This window comes from Halichoerus grypus, chromosome 9, assembly GCF_964656455.1.
Source record: "Halichoerus grypus chromosome 9, mHalGry1.hap1.1, whole genome shotgun sequence".
Lineage (NCBI taxonomy): Eukaryota > Metazoa > Chordata > Mammalia > Carnivora > Phocidae > Halichoerus > Halichoerus grypus.
The window spans coordinates 23,184,249-23,206,381 of record NC_135720.1 but is presented as its reverse complement, the minus strand read 5'-3'; the positions used below and the strand labels follow the sequence as shown (position 1 = coordinate 23,206,381).

General features: G+C 36.0%; 1 protein-coding gene across 1 annotated transcript; it reads left to right on the top strand.

The window, feature by feature from the left end:
• Positions 1-17,653: 17,653 nt before the first annotated feature.
• Positions 17,654-19,500, top strand: GJE1 (gap junction protein epsilon 1). Its single transcript, XM_036080931.2, has 3 exons — positions 17,654-17,692; positions 18,384-18,566; positions 19,105-19,500. The coding sequence occupies exons 1-3, from the start codon at positions 17,654-17,656 to the stop codon at positions 19,498-19,500; spliced, it is 618 nt and encodes a 205-aa protein (XP_035936824.1).
• Positions 19,501-22,133: the final 2,633 nt, after the last annotated feature.

Genomic DNA, 22,133 nt, shown 5'->3' with positions numbered 1-22,133 from the left:
CTATGCCCACAAAATACTTGAATTCACTGATGCATGGTCTTTGGCTTATATCACTGTTGATTTATATCACAACAAAATCTGATACCTGAGAAGAGGTCATTTTTGTTGAGAAAAGGCAATGAATACAACAGTCATAATCTCTGATTTGTTGATAAAAACCAAAGTTAGATACCTTTCTTAATGAGAAGAAAAAAATGCTCTGGTTATATAATAATGTGATTTCTATGAGTTTTATAATGTTACTTATAAAAAAATTAACTCAGTTGTCCCTTATGTAACAGTCTCTTAAACCTTAGCCATCTAGAGGAAAGTTTTTTGAAGTAGTTTTATGCATCGCTAGTTTCAAGTAGGATTCACAAAAATGTGAAATTGATCACTTTATTCAAATTAGAACACAGAATTGGGATGGGATTCGTTTTTATTGGAAGGAAATTGAGCTTTGAAAAACTGAGGATACCAGAAATGTCAATGACCACATAATCTGTGTAGAAATGTGACTTCAGAGAACATGCATTAGTTTGTTCTTAGTAAACTCTGCTGAATTCCCCATTTAAAACGCAACTCTTTCTTCCTTGGTGAGATACCTCTCAAATAACTTGCTCAGAAGCCACCAAGTCACTTCCTAACACATGAGCAGATGTTATTTGTGAAGCTTAATTGCTAAATTGACAAAATAAGCAAACAGTTCCATCCTTTCTAATTAAATAGCCTTTTCTTATTCTGAAAAATTAATTTTTCATTTAATGCCACAGTATATCTGGTTCCCATTCTGAATGTTTAGTGGAGCTACAAAACAAAAGGACTCTTCCACCTTTGAACACTGGGCCTAATTGTTGATCTGGTAAACAGTCTGCTAGGTATCCCTCAAAGATAAATAGGATTATAATTTCTTGGGAGTTAGTAGCTCCTAAGAATCTCTTTTGAATTCCATATTTTGTGCTTAAAGGAATAACCACAATGTCATTCATTTCCCCCCCTCTTCCAGCATATGAATGGAAGGAAGTTCATACAGGCAAATGACTAGGCTTAGTTTTCAAGTGAAAGAAGATACTCTCTCTCTCTTTTTTTTTTTAAGATTTTATTTATTTGACAGAGAGAGACACAGCGAGAGAGGGAACACAAGCAGGGGGAGTGGGGGAGGGAGAAGCAGGCTTCCCGCCGAGCAGGGAGCCTGATGCGGGGCTCGATTCCAGGACCCTGGGATCATGACCTGAGCCGAAGGCAGACGCTTAACGACTGAGCCACCCAGGCGCCCGAAGATACTCTTTTTTTAAAAATATTATGAAGTAGACAAGAAAGAATATTATCTTCAAACTCAGTATAAAGAAAGGATTGGATAAATCTCTAAAATTATTTGATGTGGCATCAGTACTCCTCAAATGAGAAACAATGCAATCAGACTGTTCTTATCCTCCAACATCCTTATTAACTACCAAATCTCGGGTCTTAGGAGTTGACTACTCAATATTTTGTGTCTCATTAGCGCCACCTGCTGAGTGCTGCTCACACTTCGTAAATCTCAGTTATGAATCAACTGCTTGTAAACACATAAAGAACAAAATCAAAATAACAAAAGAATGACAATAGAATTATTATATCTCCAGCAGTTTCTTTTCATCTGTGCTGTTTGAGTATAGGTGCAATAACCAGAGCAGTGACTGTCAGGTCAGAAAAAGAATTAGCTTTGAATTTTATTTCTATAACTATGATACTTAATTTGATTAATAAGGGTTTTGCCTTGGCAAAAGCAAATATTATTAAGCTAAAGCTGCCTTACCCATGTCATGAATTTATAATATAAATTATATAAAATAATGCATGCAAAAAATCTCGGCAAACCACAAAATATTAACAGTGTAAAACATTCTATACAATTTAACCCATAATGGAATGTCATTTTCAGTTTTATTTTAATTTTTTTCAAAAATTTTTAAAATGCCATAGCTGAATTTATGACCCAAGCTAGGCTACTACTTTAGGTTCAGTTGATTTAAGCATTTGGAAAAGCTGAAATATTTCATTTTGCTGAAAAGAGATTTCCTACATTTGATGGTTTGGAAGCCATTTCTTCTATCTTGTCACTTCTAAAAACAAAAGTAAAGGGGTTAGTCTTATAGCCTAAAGTCGTATTTATTTTTCAGTTCTGAAAATGCATTGCATCTCTGAGATTCTGTATGCATAAGAAGACTTCATTAAAAATGCATAAGAAGACTTCATTATTGGGGTGCCTGGGTGGCTCAGTCGTTAAGCGTCTGCCTTCAGCTCAGGTCATGATCCCAGGGTCCTGGGATCGAGCCCCACATCGGGCTCCCTGCTCGGTGGGAAGCCTGCTTCTCCCTCTCCCACTCCCTCTGCTTGTGTTCCCTCTTTCGTTGTGTCTCTCTCTGTCAAATAAATAAAATCTTAAAAAAAAAAAAGAAGACTTCATTATCAAAAATGGAGTTGGTAATTCAAACTTCTGATTTTGCTGCAACTACTGAGTCATGAAGCACATGAAGAACTTACTGAGTTCATTGACTTTTGACTGTTGGCGAGTTTTATGAAACAGAATGATTTCTTGCAAGAAAAGTTCCTCTCACAAACTTTAGTTGTTTTACAATCTACCTGTGGATCATGTCTGAAGTAATAAAATAATAATAAAAAACAAAACAATATAAAATAGTAATTAATAAAATAAAAATGAAATAATCCCATATATTTTATTAAATGCATTCATTACACTCATTTTTTTCAACTATATACATAGTACAGGTAGAACACCAGGACTGAGGAATCGAACAATGCTAATGTTGCTTATTTTCTTATCCACAGTATCCAATTATATAACAAGCAGCCAACAGAATCTGGAAGCATCTAAATATCTCTAAACATTCAAATATTTGTCATTTTTGCCTGAATTGTCAATTTTTACTTGAATGTTTCCTTTTCACATGGAGGTTTTCATATTTCATAAATATAAACATAGCCCAAATATTGAAGTCACTTACACTCTCCAAATGCAAATATATGAATGCTTAACAGATACCTTCCTTTGGCCCAATTCCCTCCTACATTCACATCTTCCTGGCTGTCCCTCTGGATCCCCCAGAGGTTTCTCAGCATGAAGAGCCCAATTATGAAGTAGGAAAGTTTCACTCAAAGCCAATACAAAGAGCTCTGGAGAGGTTAAAAGACTGATATGAATTTGGTCCACCGAATATAACCTGCAGCAATATTGCCAGAGAAGACAAGAATTTGAATGAGCCTAGGTTAGAAAAATAAATTACTTTGTCGCCTTGAAGGCAATCTCCGTGGGTCAAGGTTAAGGTCTTTGTCTTTGGTGTTGTATGGAGAATCATCTCTATTGCTGTTTTTTCCAGATAACTAGGTGGTTTTGACATTTTTGTGGTCAGTAATCTGATATTTTTTTCACAAATTGTCTTTCAGAAAATGGAAAGTGTTCTCATTAGTTGAGTGGGAATGTTTGATCATACTAACAAATGTCTTTCTCAAAATGTATCATAACTTTAAATTGAGGTCAGGGTATTAATAAGACTACTACCTTCCTCATATATATTTTCTGTGTCTGGTCTTGTATTTCTGTATGTATTGAGCTAATGTCAACAGCAGGAGAAAATAACATCTTGGTTCAAGAAATGTAGTCTTGTTAATATTTATTTAGGAAGTACTGATCTGATAAAGATCATCAGTAAACATTCCAGTCAAAAAAACAAAAATGCATTTGTGTCTACAAATATATTTAAATTCCATACCTGAAACTTTAATTCAAGGAGAAAAACAGACTAGCCCTGAAACTAAGGATGGTGGCATAAAACATAATAATTATAAAGGTCATTACAATTTACTGATTAGGGTTTATATGCCAAATATCCAGCTAGATAATCTACGTTCATTATCTCACATATTAGTCTTAGCAATGGTATGAATTTCATATTATTATCCCCATTTTCCAGGGAAGAAAACTAAATCTAGAGAGGTAAAATACTATACCCAAGGTCAGCCAGCTAGACAGTGACAGAAAAGATAACTAAAGTCTGGTGAATCTGTTCATTAAGCCCCGCATTTTGGCAAAGAGCTCCATCTGCATGGATTAAGAGGTACTTTTCCCTACTTCACTTAGAGTCATAGTCTGCTCACCGGTTTTTCTAATTTGTTCAAAGATGTTAAGTGGCCTAGTATTAGCCCTGTGCATTGCCAAATGTTTTGAAAATTCAGAGAGAAAATTTGCTGTTAGTTCAGTTGATCAGGGATGGAATCATTGACATAAGAAATGTAAATTTAGCCCCCTAAATGGGTAGGACTTTAGTGGGGAAAATAAACAGTATGGTGGGAAGATGAAATAGGGCGTTTTGGAAAATGCAAAGGATCTACATATGGAAAAGAAATAAGGCACATTTGAGGTGTAGGAGATAGTCTGAAGTGGCTGAAGCATAGATTTTTCTAGAAGAATGGGATAACAGAGTGAAAAAGGCCAACTTATGGAATACTCAAAATGCTAAATTAAGGTGTGTAGTCTACGGTCCTTAAAATTTGGGAAGCAAAGATGATTTTGGAGGGAAACAACAAAACCATATATAGAACAATTACTCCAGCTTTGGGTGTAGAAGCATTTGAGCAGGTAATAGAGCAAGAAGAAGACAGTCTCAAACTATTAATACCAGACCTGAACTGCACTAGTAGAAGTAGAGGAACAGGAGGGGACAGATATTCAATCACTAGAAAGGCATTATTGTTCTTTCTTTCTATGAATGCTTTTTTTTTTTTTAAGTTCTTAGTTCTAATATTTGGCATCAAATTAAAACACTGAGCTCTTTTGGAATTTGACATATGGGTAATGGTTGTGAAAAATTATCCAAAGACCTTGAATTATGATTTCACAGAAATGTTAAATCAAAGAAAGAATTTCAATACCCATTGCTCTCTGCAGTATCTTAATCTCACAAAAAAATACACTCATCCAAACACATATGCCCACATCCACACAAAAATTTATCTTCAGCCTAAAATTATTATAAGAAGCTGTACATAGAATATTTGGCTCCAAGGGGGTATGAAGAACTATTAAAATCTTTTTGGATACCAAGAAATTCAAGGATTTCTATACTTAGAGCCTTTTATAAAGGACTCAAGGATAAATTACTAGAACCATACATTCACTAACAGTCTTGAAACCCTCATAGGTTGTTGATGCTTCTGCTTCTGACAAATCAGCAATCAATGGAAGGTCTCTATAGCATATCTGTGATACCATTCAATTCCATATTGCTCTGTCTACTGACTCCAGGGAATACACCCCAGCAAGGTCCTGCTTTTTCACAAGATCTTTTGTGTCATTTGATAACTGATGAACAATTTTCCGCTGGGTACTATTGAGACATTCTTTTATTTTCTTATCCATTTAAGTTTCTATTCATAATTCAGTGTTACATATTTTTAACAGATCTGTTGGCACAAAATCATCTTTCAGCTTATTGTTACTGTAAATTTTAACTCTTGTTAGCCAAATAACCCCATAATTATTTTCTTTGTCCTTAATACCTTAATATAATTGCTTTTAATAAATTAACTTCTAACATTATCATGATTAATATAATTAATATGGGACCTCACCCAAAATAAGAAGTCCCATATTAATTTTACAGATAAAAAGTGCTATTAGAAATTTGCAGCACACAACTCATCTTAAGCTATTTGTATCTCAATAACAAACAATAAAAAATGGGATTGGTTTCCATTCACTGGAGTGTCTAAAAATGCTTGTGATGACAAGTTCATTAGATACGCACAGGACCTTTTAATACCTTGAAAAGTTTATACCCCTAACATATAAAGCTGGAAAAATCACTCCTTCTGAAACTGTCAGAGAATATGCGATGGTTTTAGTTCATCTGACTCATAAAACTGAAATAATTATAGTTAGTAGCATATTAATAATGTCATCTCACATATGGTTTCATATTTTACTAGCTCCAGTACATTTCCATCCCAAGATCTATATTAACATTTTAAAGATAAATTAGCACATTCCAATACTTAATAAGTAGGAATTCATAGAAAAATAGCCATTAAATTTTCTTTACAAAAAGAAGCAAAGGTGGTTTATATATTAGGTGTTCAAAACAGAGAAAGGCATTAATCAGCTTTCAAAAGCTAAATTTGTCTCAAGCTCATTATTATTCAAAGCAATGAATTTTCCCTGGTAACATGTCACAAAGGGAATAAGGAATGGAAATTCTAATGATAGCCCAGCAATTTAGCACAGGGTTTTAATTCAGTAATCTGGAATTTGTGCACATAAGACTGAATATATGCATTGAAGTTTGATCCTATAAGCATTTCATAAATTAAAGGAATGCTATGTATTTCAAAAATACAAAATATGATTCAACATATACTAAAATTAAGCAGCAATTACAGTACACCTTACCAAACATAGAATCATTAATTTTTCCACACTAAAGTTTATGACAAAAGTACTGACAATTTCTCAGTATGTCCAACATTGAAAAATTACAACAAATTGATGACTTATGGAACTTACGGTGATGAAAATTGGAGTGAAATCAGGGACAAGCATCAACAAAGAGTAGTACTAAGCATGAGTTTTTTGAGTTTGACTCTATAGCAAATGATTTTACAAAAACCATTTGATGTCAGGCATGTACCTCCCTACAGATACCTGGTTCACAAAAAATAAAAAAATAAAACTTGGCATGCACAAATTTAATAATTCCGTATTTTTTCAGAAAGATGAAAATAACCCTGCAACTAATAAATCTAAAGCATCCAGCTACAGTGCCATAATGCTCACTAACTCTTTTACCATTTAAATAATTTGAAATCACATGAAAACTTGAACATGTTGAAAGGCTATGCTAATACACCCATATCTGTAGTCATCACTAAGTTACTACTAAGAATATTAATCATGGGCACATAGCCAATCCTGATGCCAAAGTTTTTCATTTGTCAATGGCAATTTGTGGTAACTTCAAGATAAGAGCCCTCCAAAATCACGTTTATAAGATGCAGGTTATTTCATAATGAAGAAGCTATTCATTGAGAAATTACCATAATATCCCTTAAGGTTTATCTAGGAATCACTCTTAGGAGAAATGCCTATGTTCTAAAGATCTTTTGGGATATAATGACTATTTTAAAAGTGTCAGGGGGCCTAGAAGTCTTTGGGAAGTTAATGCGAATCTGACAGCCAAAAAATATTCCATCTTCTGGTACAGCTGAGGGACAAACACCTAGGCTGCCTCCAGGGCTTTTTTTTTTTTTTTTTAATGTCAGGGGACTAATTGGTCTAACTACTGCTCCCCTTCTACATTTCCTCCATATATTTCCTTCCTTTTTAAGGTCAGGTGCATCAGGCTTGAGATGTATTCAGGAACACATGTTCAGTTTAAAAAGATAAACATTTCCATGTTCATTTGGGTGGCAGAATGTTGTAGTTAAGAATCACAGGGAAGGGAGGCATAGGAAACCATCTGAGCAGTTATACAATAACGCTTGCTGTCAATACACCCAATTCGGACGCCTGTGTCAGGTCTCAGAGAGCGCCAGAGCAATGGGTTTTTCTGCACTGAGAATACAACATCCTCTCATTTGTGTGTGTTTCACACTCATGTTCCCCAAGCATCTTAGGAACAAATTATGAGATGACAATGTGTATGCAGGAGGTTTATTGAAGAATGCTTTTAAGAATTGACCCCAGAAAGAAATGAGGAAGGCAGGACTGAGCAGATGAAGAAACTCCTGCAAAGCAGTTGCATCTGAAGGTTCCATCATCCCAAAAGCTGGGATGCCCTTCAGAGTTGTTCTGAAATAGAATGGGAGTAGGCTTTTTAGCTCTTCATCAGCCAGTTTCTGGCTACGTGTCACCCTCTGGGAAGGAACACTTGCTCAGGTGAGACATTTCCCTGCAGCAGAGGGCTATGCTCAGCGAAGGATGTAACTGGGCCCTGTCAGCAGCCAATATTCCTAGCAGCGGCGGATGGTATGTAGGAAAAGCACCATAGCCTTTATCACACCAGAAAAGGAGATGTGACTCATCTAAATAAGAAGACCTCATCAGGCTTAGCCTTCTGAATCAAGCCAATTCATGGATAGCTTTGGCTGGTGCCCTAAGAGCTGGTCCAGTCAGTTGCAACCAAGTTAATTGGTCTGCTTTCATCCAAATGGTAAAGCGCCAAGAATTTCCAAGGACTCTGGCATGGGTGGGTCCTTAAATGCCTGCAGACTCATCTTCAGTACAACAAATGAACAACTTCTCAAAAACAATCATATCAACAACAACACAATAATGTTTTATGTTAATTTGGTACTTACAGTGCTAGATATTATGTTAAATACATAATCTATCACCCTATGAGGTGGGTACTATTATTATTTTTTGTTATAGATGGGAAATTGAAACCCAGGGAAAAAGCAGAAATGTATCCAATATAACACAACCAATCAGTCACAGAGATTGTAATGAAGCATTTCAGACTCCCTCATGCTAAGCAACTGTACTAAATTATCAACACAGCCTGACTTACTGCTGACCCTAAACTACTTGACACTCGGATAGAATTCTGTTGACTTCTTAATTTTAAGTGTAAAGTAATATCTACTGTATTACAAATACTGCAAAATTGAAATTATATTTGCTCAGAGATCCCATGATCTTTACCCTTCAGAACATTATTGAGAATGATGAAACTAGTTTTAAAGGCTTTTGTGTTATAGTAGAAATAGAATGATACAAATTGGATGGGAAAACTAGAAAACTGGACCAAAAAAAGTAGCAATCGTTGTAAAATTTGGGGCAGCCATTGGAAAACAAGCAGCACAATACTGAAGTCACTGAGAAGAGAGAAATAAACCAGGCAAGCTCAGACTGCATGAGCTTATTCCCTAGGGGCAGCTCAGCACCCCTCCCCCCAGTTCAGGAAGTGGAAACCCTAACATTGCTCAGTGGCCTCACTGAATCGAGGAATCAGAAGTCAGTGTTTGAAGAGACAAAATGGCTAGAATTTAGAGGGCAGAGTATTATAGAGCCAGGAGCTAAACAGAGAACTCTAGAGATCAGAGGGGGTCCATTTGAGGCTTTGACTGAGTGCAGATCTGCTCATGAATAGAAGAAACTTCTCAAGGTCAGAGAAAATCACCCATAAAGAGTTGAAGTGCAAACTGGGTTGAGAATAGTTTGTGTTTCCTCAGCCAGTGTGGAAAGACTTTGTAATGCAATGTGTATCCTATAGAATATACAGGATACATACATACTTCTTTAGTTGTGAGCCTAGATTTGCCTGACTACAAGCTAATCTAAACCCATCTTTACACGCTGAAATCAAGCCTGAAGGTATCCAACTGACTCGAGTAATCTACCTGTGTACCAGGACAAATTCTAATACCAGTGAAACGAAATCAACAAAATACAGCAACCAACAAAATGTCAGCAATTCAGTTAAAAATTACTAGGCATACAAAAAACAGGAACGTATAATTCATAATGAGGAAAAAATTGATCATTAGAATAGACAAAAAAGAAAACAAAACAATTATTAAAATATACCCCTTCTACCTTTAAAATGGTAGAGAAAAATATTACATGATGACTGAGAAATGGAAGATTAAAAAAAAAAAAAACCCACATTCAACTTGTAGAGCAGGATTGGCCCTAGAAAGGTTGGCAAACTTTTTTCTTAAACGGCCAGATGGTAAATATTTTAGGTTTATGGGCTGTATGACCTCCGTTGCAACTACTCTGACCTTGTAGCACAGACAATACATAAATGAATGGGCATGGCTATGTTGCAATAAAACCTTATTTTACAAAAGGGGTGGCTGATCCATGGGCTACAGTTCACTGACTTTTGTCCTAGAGATAAATATACAATATCACAGATGAAAAATGCCCTGAGTAGGACTAACTTCAGATGAGACCCTGTAGAAGAAAATATCAGTGACATTAACATAAGAACTATTCACAATGAGAAGAAACATTTAGAGAGAGGATCGGGTACCATATAAAGCACTCTAGCATCTATGTATTTGGAGTTTCAGAATAAAAGGGGAAAAGGACAGAAAGATATTTGAAGAAATAATGGCTGATTTTCCCCCCAAATTTGTTGAAAACAAATCCACAGATCCAGAGAGCTCAACAAATCCCAGCAGTTGAGGAAAATGAGGCTTTGTGTTGTTAGCTAATTTTCCTGAGGCATTTTCATCACAAGCTGTGATTCAAATCTATGTTTGCTGATTCAAGAACCCACGTTTTGACCTATTTGGTGTACTTCCTCTCAAGTTTGATACAATGAGTCTAGTCTCCGTAATAAGAGCAAAAGTAGTATTTATTGAGAAATCAACTAACTAGTGTCAGGCATTGTGCTAGATATTACCTCATATATTCTCTCATTTAATTACAGCAGCTATTGGGTAAGAATTATTTTCCCCACTTTACAATTAGAAAAACTAAAACTTGCAGAGTTAACACAAAATGTTTAAATAACAACCCTAATGGTAGAAAAAGACACAAATTCAGGTCTTCTGGATTTATAGACTGTATTCCCCTATGGGGCTTGACTGTATGGATGAAACATCTGAAAAAGAAATAAGGCATATGTGTTATATAACTAGAAACCGTGCAGTATAGGCATATTGGAAATAGGAAATGCACAAACTCATTGATGAAGATGAAAAATGAGGCCTTCAATTTAACCATTAGGTCAAGCAATTATGGTAACATACAAATTACTCACAGTAAATCTCACAACAAGTATAATAGCTCCAACTATGGTTATAAGACTTAGAATCATAAAACCATAGAATTGTGAAATTATTGATTGTGGAATCCAGCCTATTCCTTTTGGAGAAACGGAAATGCAACCCAGGAAGTTAAATCATTTGCCTAAAATAACATGATTGGTTATTGACCCTTTCTGCTAAGGCATCCCCAGTTCCATTCCAGAGAATATAAATTATTCATGCAGAAAGACAAACCCAATTTTGGCAGGTCAGAGATTTCAGTGAGATGCGAATTGGTTAAGGATTGTGATTTATGAATTGAGGCACCTGTCCAGATTGCCTTATCTCAGCTGTCCTTCTGTGAAATCTACTACTGGGAGTACCTAAATTGATCTCTATTTCATCCCATTCAACAGTCATTGGATATCTCATGAGGAGGAGAGTAAATTACTGTAACACAATGCAAAACTCTGAGAATCAAGGGATGCTAGAGAGGAAACTTATAGAGATTATTTCTCCTTGTTTGCCAGATGTAAAATAAGCCGAGATAGTTTGTGACTGTACTCTGAAGGATTAACTATAAATCATGCTTTATTTTAAACAAATTATCAGCATGATAAATGTCAGTCACATATATTTATACATTCATACATACATATATGTACATACAAGCACACATGCTCTGCTATAAACCCAGTGAAGGCAGGAGCTATATTATTCTCACACATTTCCAACAATGTACATAGCAGCTAATATTTTAGGTACTCAATATTTACTGGGTGAATAAAAAAATGAAGGTGAATAAGCACAAACATGTAAAAAAACATAGCTCTAAAACAATACCTATGACTAGGTTTAAAGTATTAATTTAGAACAGCTTGCAAATAGTAATAATGAAAAAATATTTATGGGTTGGTATGTGTTAGCCAGCCTGACTAGTGCTTTCCTACACTGTTATTTCATTTGATCCTATCTTGAGTTCTGTGCAAAATTAGAGGTTTATCCCCTTTCTGGGCTAGACCACACAGGTCTTAAATGTTTTTAATCTCAGAAATTTTAGGACTCCAAGAATATCTGGCAAAAGATTATACATGACTCCCGTAGTTTAGAGCAGGACCGGAAAATAGTAGTAATCAATAAATGTCAGCAATTTGTGCATGCATTTGTGTGCGTGTGTGTGTGTGTGTGTGTGTGTGAAAGCAGTAGTAGTAATAGTAATAACAGTAGTAGTAGAAAAAGATCTGAACCTGTTTTCACTCCTCTGCTGAAGTTAAAAGCTTTAAGCAAGTTTGAGCAAGCAAGCCTCAAATTTTGGGCCATTTACTCAGGAAATTGATGGAGGTGACTGGGTCATTTTAAAATCTTTGGAGCTGGGACAGCAGAGTTATGTTTTAGTGATTAAATTTACTCAAAGCTTCCCTGGGCTTCAATCCCACTAGTCTTGGCATCTTAGTAGACTTTAAAGGAAGAGAAACTCCTTCCCAAGAAAGATTAAACAGAGACAGAGGAGAAACATTGAAAATAGACATGCATATTTCAAAGTTACTGAAAGAATAAATCTTAAAAGTTCTTATCACAAGAAAAAAATTTTTGTAACTATGGATGGCAACAAATGTTAACTAGATTTACCATGGTGATCATATTGCAATATAGACAAATATCAAATCATTACATTGTACACCTGAAACCAACATAACGTTATATGTCAATTAAACATCAACAAAATTTTTTTTTAAAAAGTGGGATTTCCATGTTATTCATTCTTCCCAAAAATGTTCTTCATGGCCAATACAAATGTTCTTTATGTTGAAGAAAGCAGTGGCTCTTACTTGCTTAAAGTGGATTATTAATTGAATATTCTGTAGTCTGCATAACTAAGAAAAATTAATAGAAAATAACAGATGATTTGGGGTCTCATTAAGCACAGGAAGAATGTTTTCCCAAATACTTTAATAATCCTCATACAACAACTCTGTGAGGTAAATACTGCCATCATCCCCAGTTGGAGAAACTGAGATTCAGAGATGGTAAATAATTTCCCCGAGATCTCAGATCTAACCAAGTGGTAAAACTGGGGTTCAAACATAGGTTTTCGGATTCCAGAGCCCATATGGTCCGCCCTCCTCACATGGATACCAAATGAGAAAGAAATTTAGCTGGCTTCATTTCTGTGGAGTCCTTCACATTTCTCAAGTACTCCCCTGGCACGTATTATACTGGGTTAGTTCTCTGCTTGGCTTTTCCTCTTCACACTGAGATCAGGCCAGGAGCATGGGAAAACGGCCAGCCTCCACGGCACCAATAACCTCTGAGCTTTTTGCAGGAGAAAATAAGAAAGTCTGGACTTACTCCCCCCTAATTCCTCATGTTTCAGGGTCCTAACAATCAGCCTAATAATATTCTCATGTGCCTACAGCTCACCAGTTAACAACAAGCAATTCATTCACTATCTTTCACTACCTGGTTTTGCCATCTACTAACTGTAACTTAAACTCTCTAGGCTTTGTCTGTAAAATAGACCTATAAGAGAACATATATCACAGAGTTGTAAGAATTCAGGGAGATAATTTGTTTAAAATACTTAATAGCAAATAGAAACCATTCCATAGGCTAATATATTATTATTGGATTTTTATTATAGGAGAGTTTTTTCCCATTTGCTCTCGTTCTTCTCACATCCTTTTCACATCAGGAAAGAAAGGCTCAGTGGACAGCATACAAGCAGGCCCCAAACTTTAGTTTGAATTAACTGATTCTCTAGGAAGAATGCACATATCCTTGATCTCCAAACTGCATTATGAAACAAGCAAGTTTCTTGAATATTAGCTTTCCTCACTTAATTACCCCAGTCATGGGGTTGATTGTAAAATCACTACACATTCTTCACATTTCCACATCCCTGCCATTGGAATGTAACTTCAGATCTTCCTACCAAGAGCTGGAATCCACCCAAGGTTGCCATGAGACTTGCTTTGGCTAGTTGGACCTTAGCAACTCTGAAGCAAGCAGAGGCTTGAAAAGCTCTTGCACTTTTGGCTTTTTCAACTCTCTGTTTTGGAAATTCTGTAATTCCCACCACAAGCAGAAGTCTGGGCCAGTCTCCAGAATGACAAGAGACATGTGCCTTAGTCACCCCGATCACTCTGGCCCAAGTCTGCCAACCTCCAGACATGTGAGTTAAGTCATCCTGGATAATGCACCTGGCAGCTGACCTGTTGACTAACCACATATGCACGCAAGAACCCAACAGAGATCACTAAGCCAGTCCAGACAAGGAGAAATAACCTCCTAAACCATGAGCAAAATAAATGCTTTCTACTTTGGCCATTAAATTTGAGAGTGGCTTGCTATGAAAAAATTCTTAACTGATACATATATTGGTACCAAGGATCAGGCACTACTAGAACAGAACCCTAAAAATGTGGCATCATCTTTGGAACAAGGCAGTAGGCAGAAGGTGAAAAAGTAACAAAGAAACTATTACCAAAGGCAGGAAAAGCAATGTGAAACTATTAGTGGAAGCTGGAAAAGCATTGAGAAAACAACTGTAGCAGGCTGGAAATATGGTGACTCATATGATATAATACAAAGACAATCAGCACAATAGTCACCTGAAATAACATGAAAGATAAAAAACATACTAATGAAAATTTTATTCTGGCTAAGAAGCAATTCAGAAAGAACTCTAAAAGTTAACAGTTTGGTACTCCTAGCCACATTTGATAAGGTATAAGAAGAGAGTGATGACCTAGTGAAGGGACCTAGAGATGAGATTGCAGGCAAAATTTGGGGAAAATACAGAGGAATCAGGACTTGCAACATGGGAATTCTTTTTGGTTTGTTTGGTTTTTTTTTTTCATTTCTAGTGTCCCTGGCATGTAAAAATTCCTAAAGCAAATCAATAGTATGACTATAACATCCTTCGATAAAACTCAAAATATTTAAGACATGACTAATGACCATCCCAATTAGACCAAAGCTATTAAAAATCTTTAAAAGCATGGTCTCAGAGAAGCTTAATCCTTTCTTTAAAATAATTGTGGGTATAACTTTTTTCAAACTAAGTGCATTAAAACTGATATATTGGAAACTAAAAAAGTGATTAAGAGAGTTGTACCAGCAAACAAAACAAACAAAAGCAAAACAACTACTAGTTCGAATCAAATGGATATTAGTCAAACTAAAAAAAGACTTCTGGCCCTCCAAATTTCTGCAGGGAGCAGTCTGAGGAAAATATTCAGCTTCAAATGCAACCATTTTCTGATGAAAGTGGTCATATATTTTCGGCTAAGAACACAGAGGATGGAGCCACAGACTATTGACAACAATGCACCAGGAAACCACTTTGATTAAGAAGTACAGTACAGTAGACTGGGAAGCATCTTTCAAGGAGTAGCACGATGCCTTAATCATGGGATATTCTCTGCCTTCAGAATAGGGAGAACTGGCATTATGTCCTATGCAAAATTTCAGAATTGCTATGGGCCAGTGACAGCAGTGTGCCTCCTGTTCTTCCACTTTGGAAGTGGAGGTGTCTGTCAGAGTCATCCTATCCCTGTATCACTACTGTGCATTAACGTTGTGTGGAAGATAACTTTTCCTTTTGTTTCATTAGATTCTAGATCACAAGGAGCCACATATCAACCACATCCAGATTTGCACATGATGCAAATCACAAAACCTTGAACTTCAACCCTAATTAGAGCATTTGATGAGACTTTCACCATTCTGGAATGAGGGTGAAAACATGTGCGAGAAATATGAATATATGTGATCAGAGGGCATATTGTGATAGAATATAAAATTAGTCACAAATTTTTCCTATTTCTGTACCTATACCTCTGCAATGTGACTGCAGATCGGTCAAAAGGGAATAGCTATTTCTCGAATCTGGGTTGGCGGTATAACTTACTTTGTCTAATGTAACATTAGCAAACATGAAGCAAGCAGAGGACTAAATAATGCTTGCATATTGGGGATTGTCCTCTTTTGCTGCTTCTGGTACCCTCAGCTGTTAGCATGTAAAGAAACTCAGGTTGTCATCCTAATTAACAGCCCTACCAATTGCCAAACATGTGAGGCCCGAGTCACTATAGCCACTGTCTTAGCTGGTGACTTTACCTTACGTTTGGAAGGCAAAACTGGGCATTCATCATTTACTTCTTAGCACTTTCCCCTTGGAAGCCAGTTGTCCACAGAGATCAGCAGTTCTACTCTGCTCTTCTCATGCAAAAATCTTAAAGAGGCAGGGAGGCACTCCATGTGGGAAAGGCAGCCGTGAAACAGCATTGACGAGGCCTGCACCTGTGTCTGCCTAAGAATCACACTTTCCCAAAGAGATAAACCACATCCCTCTTCCAACATAATCTTTATGGTAATAAGAGTATAATAAGGGTGATATTTTGGCCTCCATGTGCTTTATCCTTTTGTCTTATGACTTGATTGGATCATAACCTATAAAGGGAAGAGCAGTATTATTTATCTGGTCCCTCATAGATCCCAACAATGAAAATGATACTGTGTTTCTCCCATCTACACATGCAATTAAGGTTCAAGCTAATTTTGTTCATCTCTGAAAAAACACAGGAAGACTTTGATGATTTTTACATGTCTCACCATAGTATATAATGGTCTAAACAAACACATTCATTTTTGCACATGGTAGAAGTCAAAGCAAGATTCCTGCCATGCAAAAGATAGTTTGGCTTTTGGATACCCCTTCATAGAAACCGATACATAGCAAAGCTGGAATTCTGTTTCTGAGAAGATGAGAATATACAGCAATTTCTCTCATCCAACAGCTCTGAGAGAACATTACATTGTTTATTTTCCCTATCCAGTACAACACCCTTATTCAACAAGGCCACTGCCCCATGCCCATTGGCTATAATTGCATGTGTTATACAATCACTTCTCTGCTTGCTAAGCAGTGAAGTTGTCAAGAGTTACAACTTTCCCAGATCACAAACAAAACTAAGATGAGGAAGGCAGGTGAAGAAGCAGATCTGATCCACCATTGGCTGTATGGAAGTATAGGTGGGTAGAAGATATTATACAGATGTATCATTTGGAAGGCATCTCCTTGTCTGTTCTGGTCCCTGCTGATCCCAGCACTCATAACAATGTCTAGCACTTGATGTATTTATTGAAGGACAAAAGAAAGGGAAGGCAGGATTGTTCACATGATTTGTGCTGATCCTGGTCTCATCTTGGTTGGCAGGACACTATCTTTTCACTCAGAATAGAGATCTAACTGCAGATTTTTCCATGTCCACGGCAAGCATTCAGCAAAAAGACAAATATAGCAACATATCCATAATATTCGATGCTGTAATAGCTGTCATAACCTGTGTTACAGGTTCTTAAATGTCCCAGAAATTAGTCCTATTCCATAAAAGTAAACAAGAAAGAATCAGGAATATTTCCTGTGTAATTATCTTTTCAGACATACCTAAATGGTGGGTGGGGGGGAAGATCACTGGAAATTTTGGAGAAAACTCTAAGCTTAAGAATCCACTGATTTACATATAGGCAATTCTCAGGTAGTTGAGAGGCCCTGAGTGCTCAGAGCCCTTGTTGGACTGGCCTCTTGCTTTGCTGGCACTCCTGTCTGTCTGGCTGGCTCTGCTGACGGTGTGAGTAAAGGGATTATTACATTGACCACATGCCCTCTGCTTTTCTTTGTTTTTGTTTTGTTTTGTTTTGGGACAGAGATAGGAAAGTTGACTGGGGCCCCAGAGATCTATGAAAAAAAAAAAAAAGAAAAGAAAAGGAGGAGGGGAGAGAAATTTGCAGGGATAAGTGTTTTCTGCTGTAAGAGTCATGAGAGAATATGAGTTTTATTCTGGCAGAAGCGAAGTGGCAATGTGGGTCAAGAATTAACCCACAGGGATGCCAGGATAACAGCTCCTGAGACATGTCTCTAAATTACATCAAAAACGTCTATGAAGGATGTGTAAGTATTATACAAACAAACAAACAAAAAACAATTGTTTGAATCTTGTCTTGTATTTTAACCTGATTTCATAAGTGTTGATGAATAAGAACCTCTACATATATGGAGAATAATATAAATATCAACCGTATACTTCAGAATATTCTGAATTTAAAACTATAACTAGAATAATTCAGGAAGTACTTTTAGCTGTTAGTGTTTTAAAGTAGCTCACTCTCTTCTCAATCTGATAATTAAGAAGTGGAAAATAAGCTGTAATGACAATTAAGTAAACATCATTTGGTTGTTAAGATACTGTGCATACCAATGAATTTAATATTAGATTTGTTATCTAATTTTCTAAAAGAGGTCCTAGATATTTTAAGATTCTCTTGATTTTATTGCAAAAGGATTACAGGGGTAGGAAGGATAGTCATTGAATTCAGAGCTTTTTAAATATTTCCAAGATTATACATTTGATTAGCAACATGTCCCTATTTGACTGTTGCATTTCATATTTTCGGAGTGCAAAGTGGTGAGCAATCTCATGATGCAGAATTTGCATTGGGCTTAATGAGGTCTAAAGTTCTATCTTGCTTCAAAAATTCATGAATCTTAAATATTTTAAAATGTGAAAATGAAAACATCCTTTAAAATGTACTTCTTTAATGTTTGTTTTCAAAACACCTTTTTCTCCTAAAACCATTAACAGGTGAAGCCTCCAACCGTGATCGGTCAATTCCACACCCTTTTCTTTGGATCAGTAAGAATGTTCTTCCTTGGGGTGTTAGGTTTTGCAGTCTATGGGAATGAGGCTTTGCACTTCAGTTGTGATCCAGACAAAAGAGAAATAAATCTCTTCTGTTACAATCAGTTTAGGCCAATCACTCCACAAGTAAGTTTTTCTGTGTGCACGTAAACCTTCCCCTATGCCAGATAAAAATTGTTTTCTTTTTAAATGTAAAATAATGTCATAATAAGATGAAGAATACCCTAACAGGTATTATTTCTAGAATTATTACTTGTTCTCTAACTGGCTATATATTTCACGTAAATTAATTTTAGTTGGTCAAGAGTTTCTTCCATCTCCACAATTCTGTTATCTATTGATGTTAGTATTATACTCTAGGCCTGTAATTAGAAAATGGAAATTGGGTAGCTACTAAAATAAAATACTTCATTATTATTCATAATTGGTAAGTGAGGACAGCAAAATAGGAATACATTTTTTACAGTTACTAAAATTTAAAATTTTAAACATCTTAGTAATTAAATATGCTCAACATTACTATCTTCATTATATTATTTTTATTGCTCATAAGACTTACGAACCTTAGAATTGTTAAGTTTGCCTCTGTTGAGAGTCAGTCTCTTTCATGTGTTTTTGGTAATATGTTGGCTGATTTGACTAAGATATTTCTGACATGCTTTAGGTGTTCTGGGCCTTACAACTAGTGATTGTCCTGGTTCCTGGAGCTATTTTCCATCTTTATGCTGCATGTAAAAGCATCAATCAAGAATGCATTCTTCAAAAGCCTATCTACACTGTGATTTATATCCTCTCTGTTTTATTAAGAATTAGTCTAGAGGTGATAGCATTTTGGCTTCAGATTCACCTCTTTGGTTTCCAAGTTAAACCCCTCTACCTGTGTGATGCTGGATCTCTTGGGAAAAAATTTACTGTTATAAAATGCATGGTGCCAGAACACTTTGAGAAGACCATTTTTCTCATTGCGATGTATACATTTACTGTGATTACAGTAATATTATGTGTTGCTGAAGTTTTTGAGATCATATTTAGAAGATTTTGCTTTCTAATCAGGCAATGACCAAAAGGGTAATTACCTACTGTCATGCCACAATTCTTTATCAATCATTTTTTTTTAGTTTCATCTTATTCAGTGAGTATCTCAATTTCCAACATAAATATCTGTTCTTTAAACTTACTTCAGTGTGTCTGAACTTCATGTCTAATATAAAATATTATACTAAGTTCTAAGGCAGGTATTCTCGAACAAACATTTCATTCTATTTTAATTTTGTCATGTACTAGAAAATATATACAGAACTAATGTTAACTCGTTTTTAAATAGTACTTTTACAGAGTTCTCTCACACAAAACATCTTAAATAATCACAGTATTTTGTGGCCAGAGAAACTTTTATTATCTCTTTTACACAGAGTGGAAAATTGAGTCTCAGGGAGGTTAATATATATGCCCAAGGTCATATAACCACATTAGAATTCAGATCTCCTAAATGTAAAGGCTGAACCCTTTTGGCTAAACTTTGAGGGTGTAATTATACTTGCATTCATATAAAATGTAACTTAAGCACAAAAGTTGTAAATTAATTATTAAGAGTCATTCTATAGTTTGATCACTAACTTAAAGAAATGAAATAATTACATTTTTAGCATTATACTGTTTTCTTGACATTTTTAACATTAAATGATATGGTAATATAGCCACCAAATAAATTTAAAGTGCTATGGCAAATATTGTGAATGGTTTCCTTGTTTCTTGTTGAAAAAAAAAAAAAAACACCTCTCACAGATATCCTAACAACTATAGCTTTTATGTTCAAGATTATTGAACTGAAAAACTATATATTAAATTATACTTCCTGAAGAGCTATGAAATTATTTCAGAAAAACTTTTATCAGTTCAGTGTATTCTTTTTATCTGCCTGTCTCACCAATAATCACCTTTATTTGATATCATTTAAAATCTTTATGACTGCCTTGTACTGATGCCTTATTAGTAGAGTATAGTCAGTCAAATACTGAGATTTTCAATTTTTTCTTAAGCATTATTCAACCTATGTTAAATATTATGAATTTCTAGATTTAGGATTTTAAATCATTGAGGCTTTCTCCACATAGAAAGCACAGGAAAAGGGCCAACTTATTTTCATTCAACAAAGAGCTGTTAAGTATCTGTTATTGAATATACACTGTACTAAGAGTTCATAGACAAAGATAACTAAGATTTAGTACCTTTATGAGATATTTAGTGAGTAGTCCAGTGGCAACTTAAAGAGTGGAGGCTGTGGGAATAGCCCACCCTGAAAGGAAGGAGTATTTATTCAGTCTTTGTTTAGAATCACTGGCCCTATGTGCTAAGAAACAGCAACAATGTTTAGTCCACTTTATTATTATTTTTAAATTCTCTATAGATAGCCTACCTTTTATTGCCTGCACCCAGGGTGGATTGCTTTCACCAATCCTCCCACAAACACAAACATGTTTATCTTGGATCTATTCTCCTGCACCTTTGGAAGTAAATTTTTTATTCGATGCCAGACATTGTGTGTTTTACCTTGTTGGATGAGGGATATTTTTTTCTTCTCATGAATAGTCTTAAACTTTATTCTGGGGCACAGTTAAGTTACTTGGAAATGGTTGATCCTCTGTGCTTCCTTTTAAGTTTTGTTAAATGGAACCAGTGTAGTTCTTCCTGAAGGATTAATTTTGCCACCTTACCAAGGCAAATCCTTTCTGAGGACTCTATCAGATAATCCTTTGGTATTTTGGACATGTTATCTTTCCACCACTCTCAAAATTCTACCCGCAAGCTGGTTGACTCCTCTCAGTCCATTTGGAGTGTTATAACAAGGTACCATAGATTGGGTGGCTTATAAACAACAGAAATTTATTTCTCACCATTCTAGAGGCTGGAAGTCTGAGACCAGGGTGCCAGTACAGTCAAGTTCTGAGATCCCTCTTTGAGCTACAGACTTGTCCTGGATCCTCACATGGTAGAAAGAAAGTGAGGGAACTCTCCGGAGTTCATTTTATCAGGGCACTAATCCCATTCATGAGGGCTCTACCCACATGACCTAATCACTTCCCAAAGGTCTGACCTCCTAATACCATCACATTAGGTGTTGGGATTCTAAAACATGAATTTGGGGCGCCTGGGAGGCTCAGTCATTAAGCATCTGCCTTCGGCTCAGGTCAGGATCCCGGGGTCCTGGGATCCAGCCCCGCATTGGGCTCCCTGCTCAGCGGGAAGCCTGCTTCTCCCTTTCCCACTCTCCCTGCTTGTGTTCCCTCTCTTGCTGTGTCTCTCTCTGTCAAATAAATAAAATCTTTAAAAAAATAAAAATAAAAAAATAAAAAATGAATTTGAGGGGGGACACAAATACTCAGTTTATTGCACTCATGGTTGCTACATAAATTGTTGTAGCTATAGGAAATAGGTCTCTATTTTCCAAAGAAAGAAAGGAAATAGGTCTCTATTTCCCAAAGAAAGAAGGGAGAAGTAGCACAGACATTGTCTTGGTTTGTCTCTTAGGATTTTTCTCAGGGAAGACCTTTTTTTCTCTCTTCTCCCCAAAAAAACCCAACAGGCTTCCTCTTAATATCATTGCCCACTCATAGATGAGCACTGATTTATTCTTATTCTGATTTATCCTCTAGTACATTGTCAAAGTATGACTCTTTGTAAAGAGATTTTTTA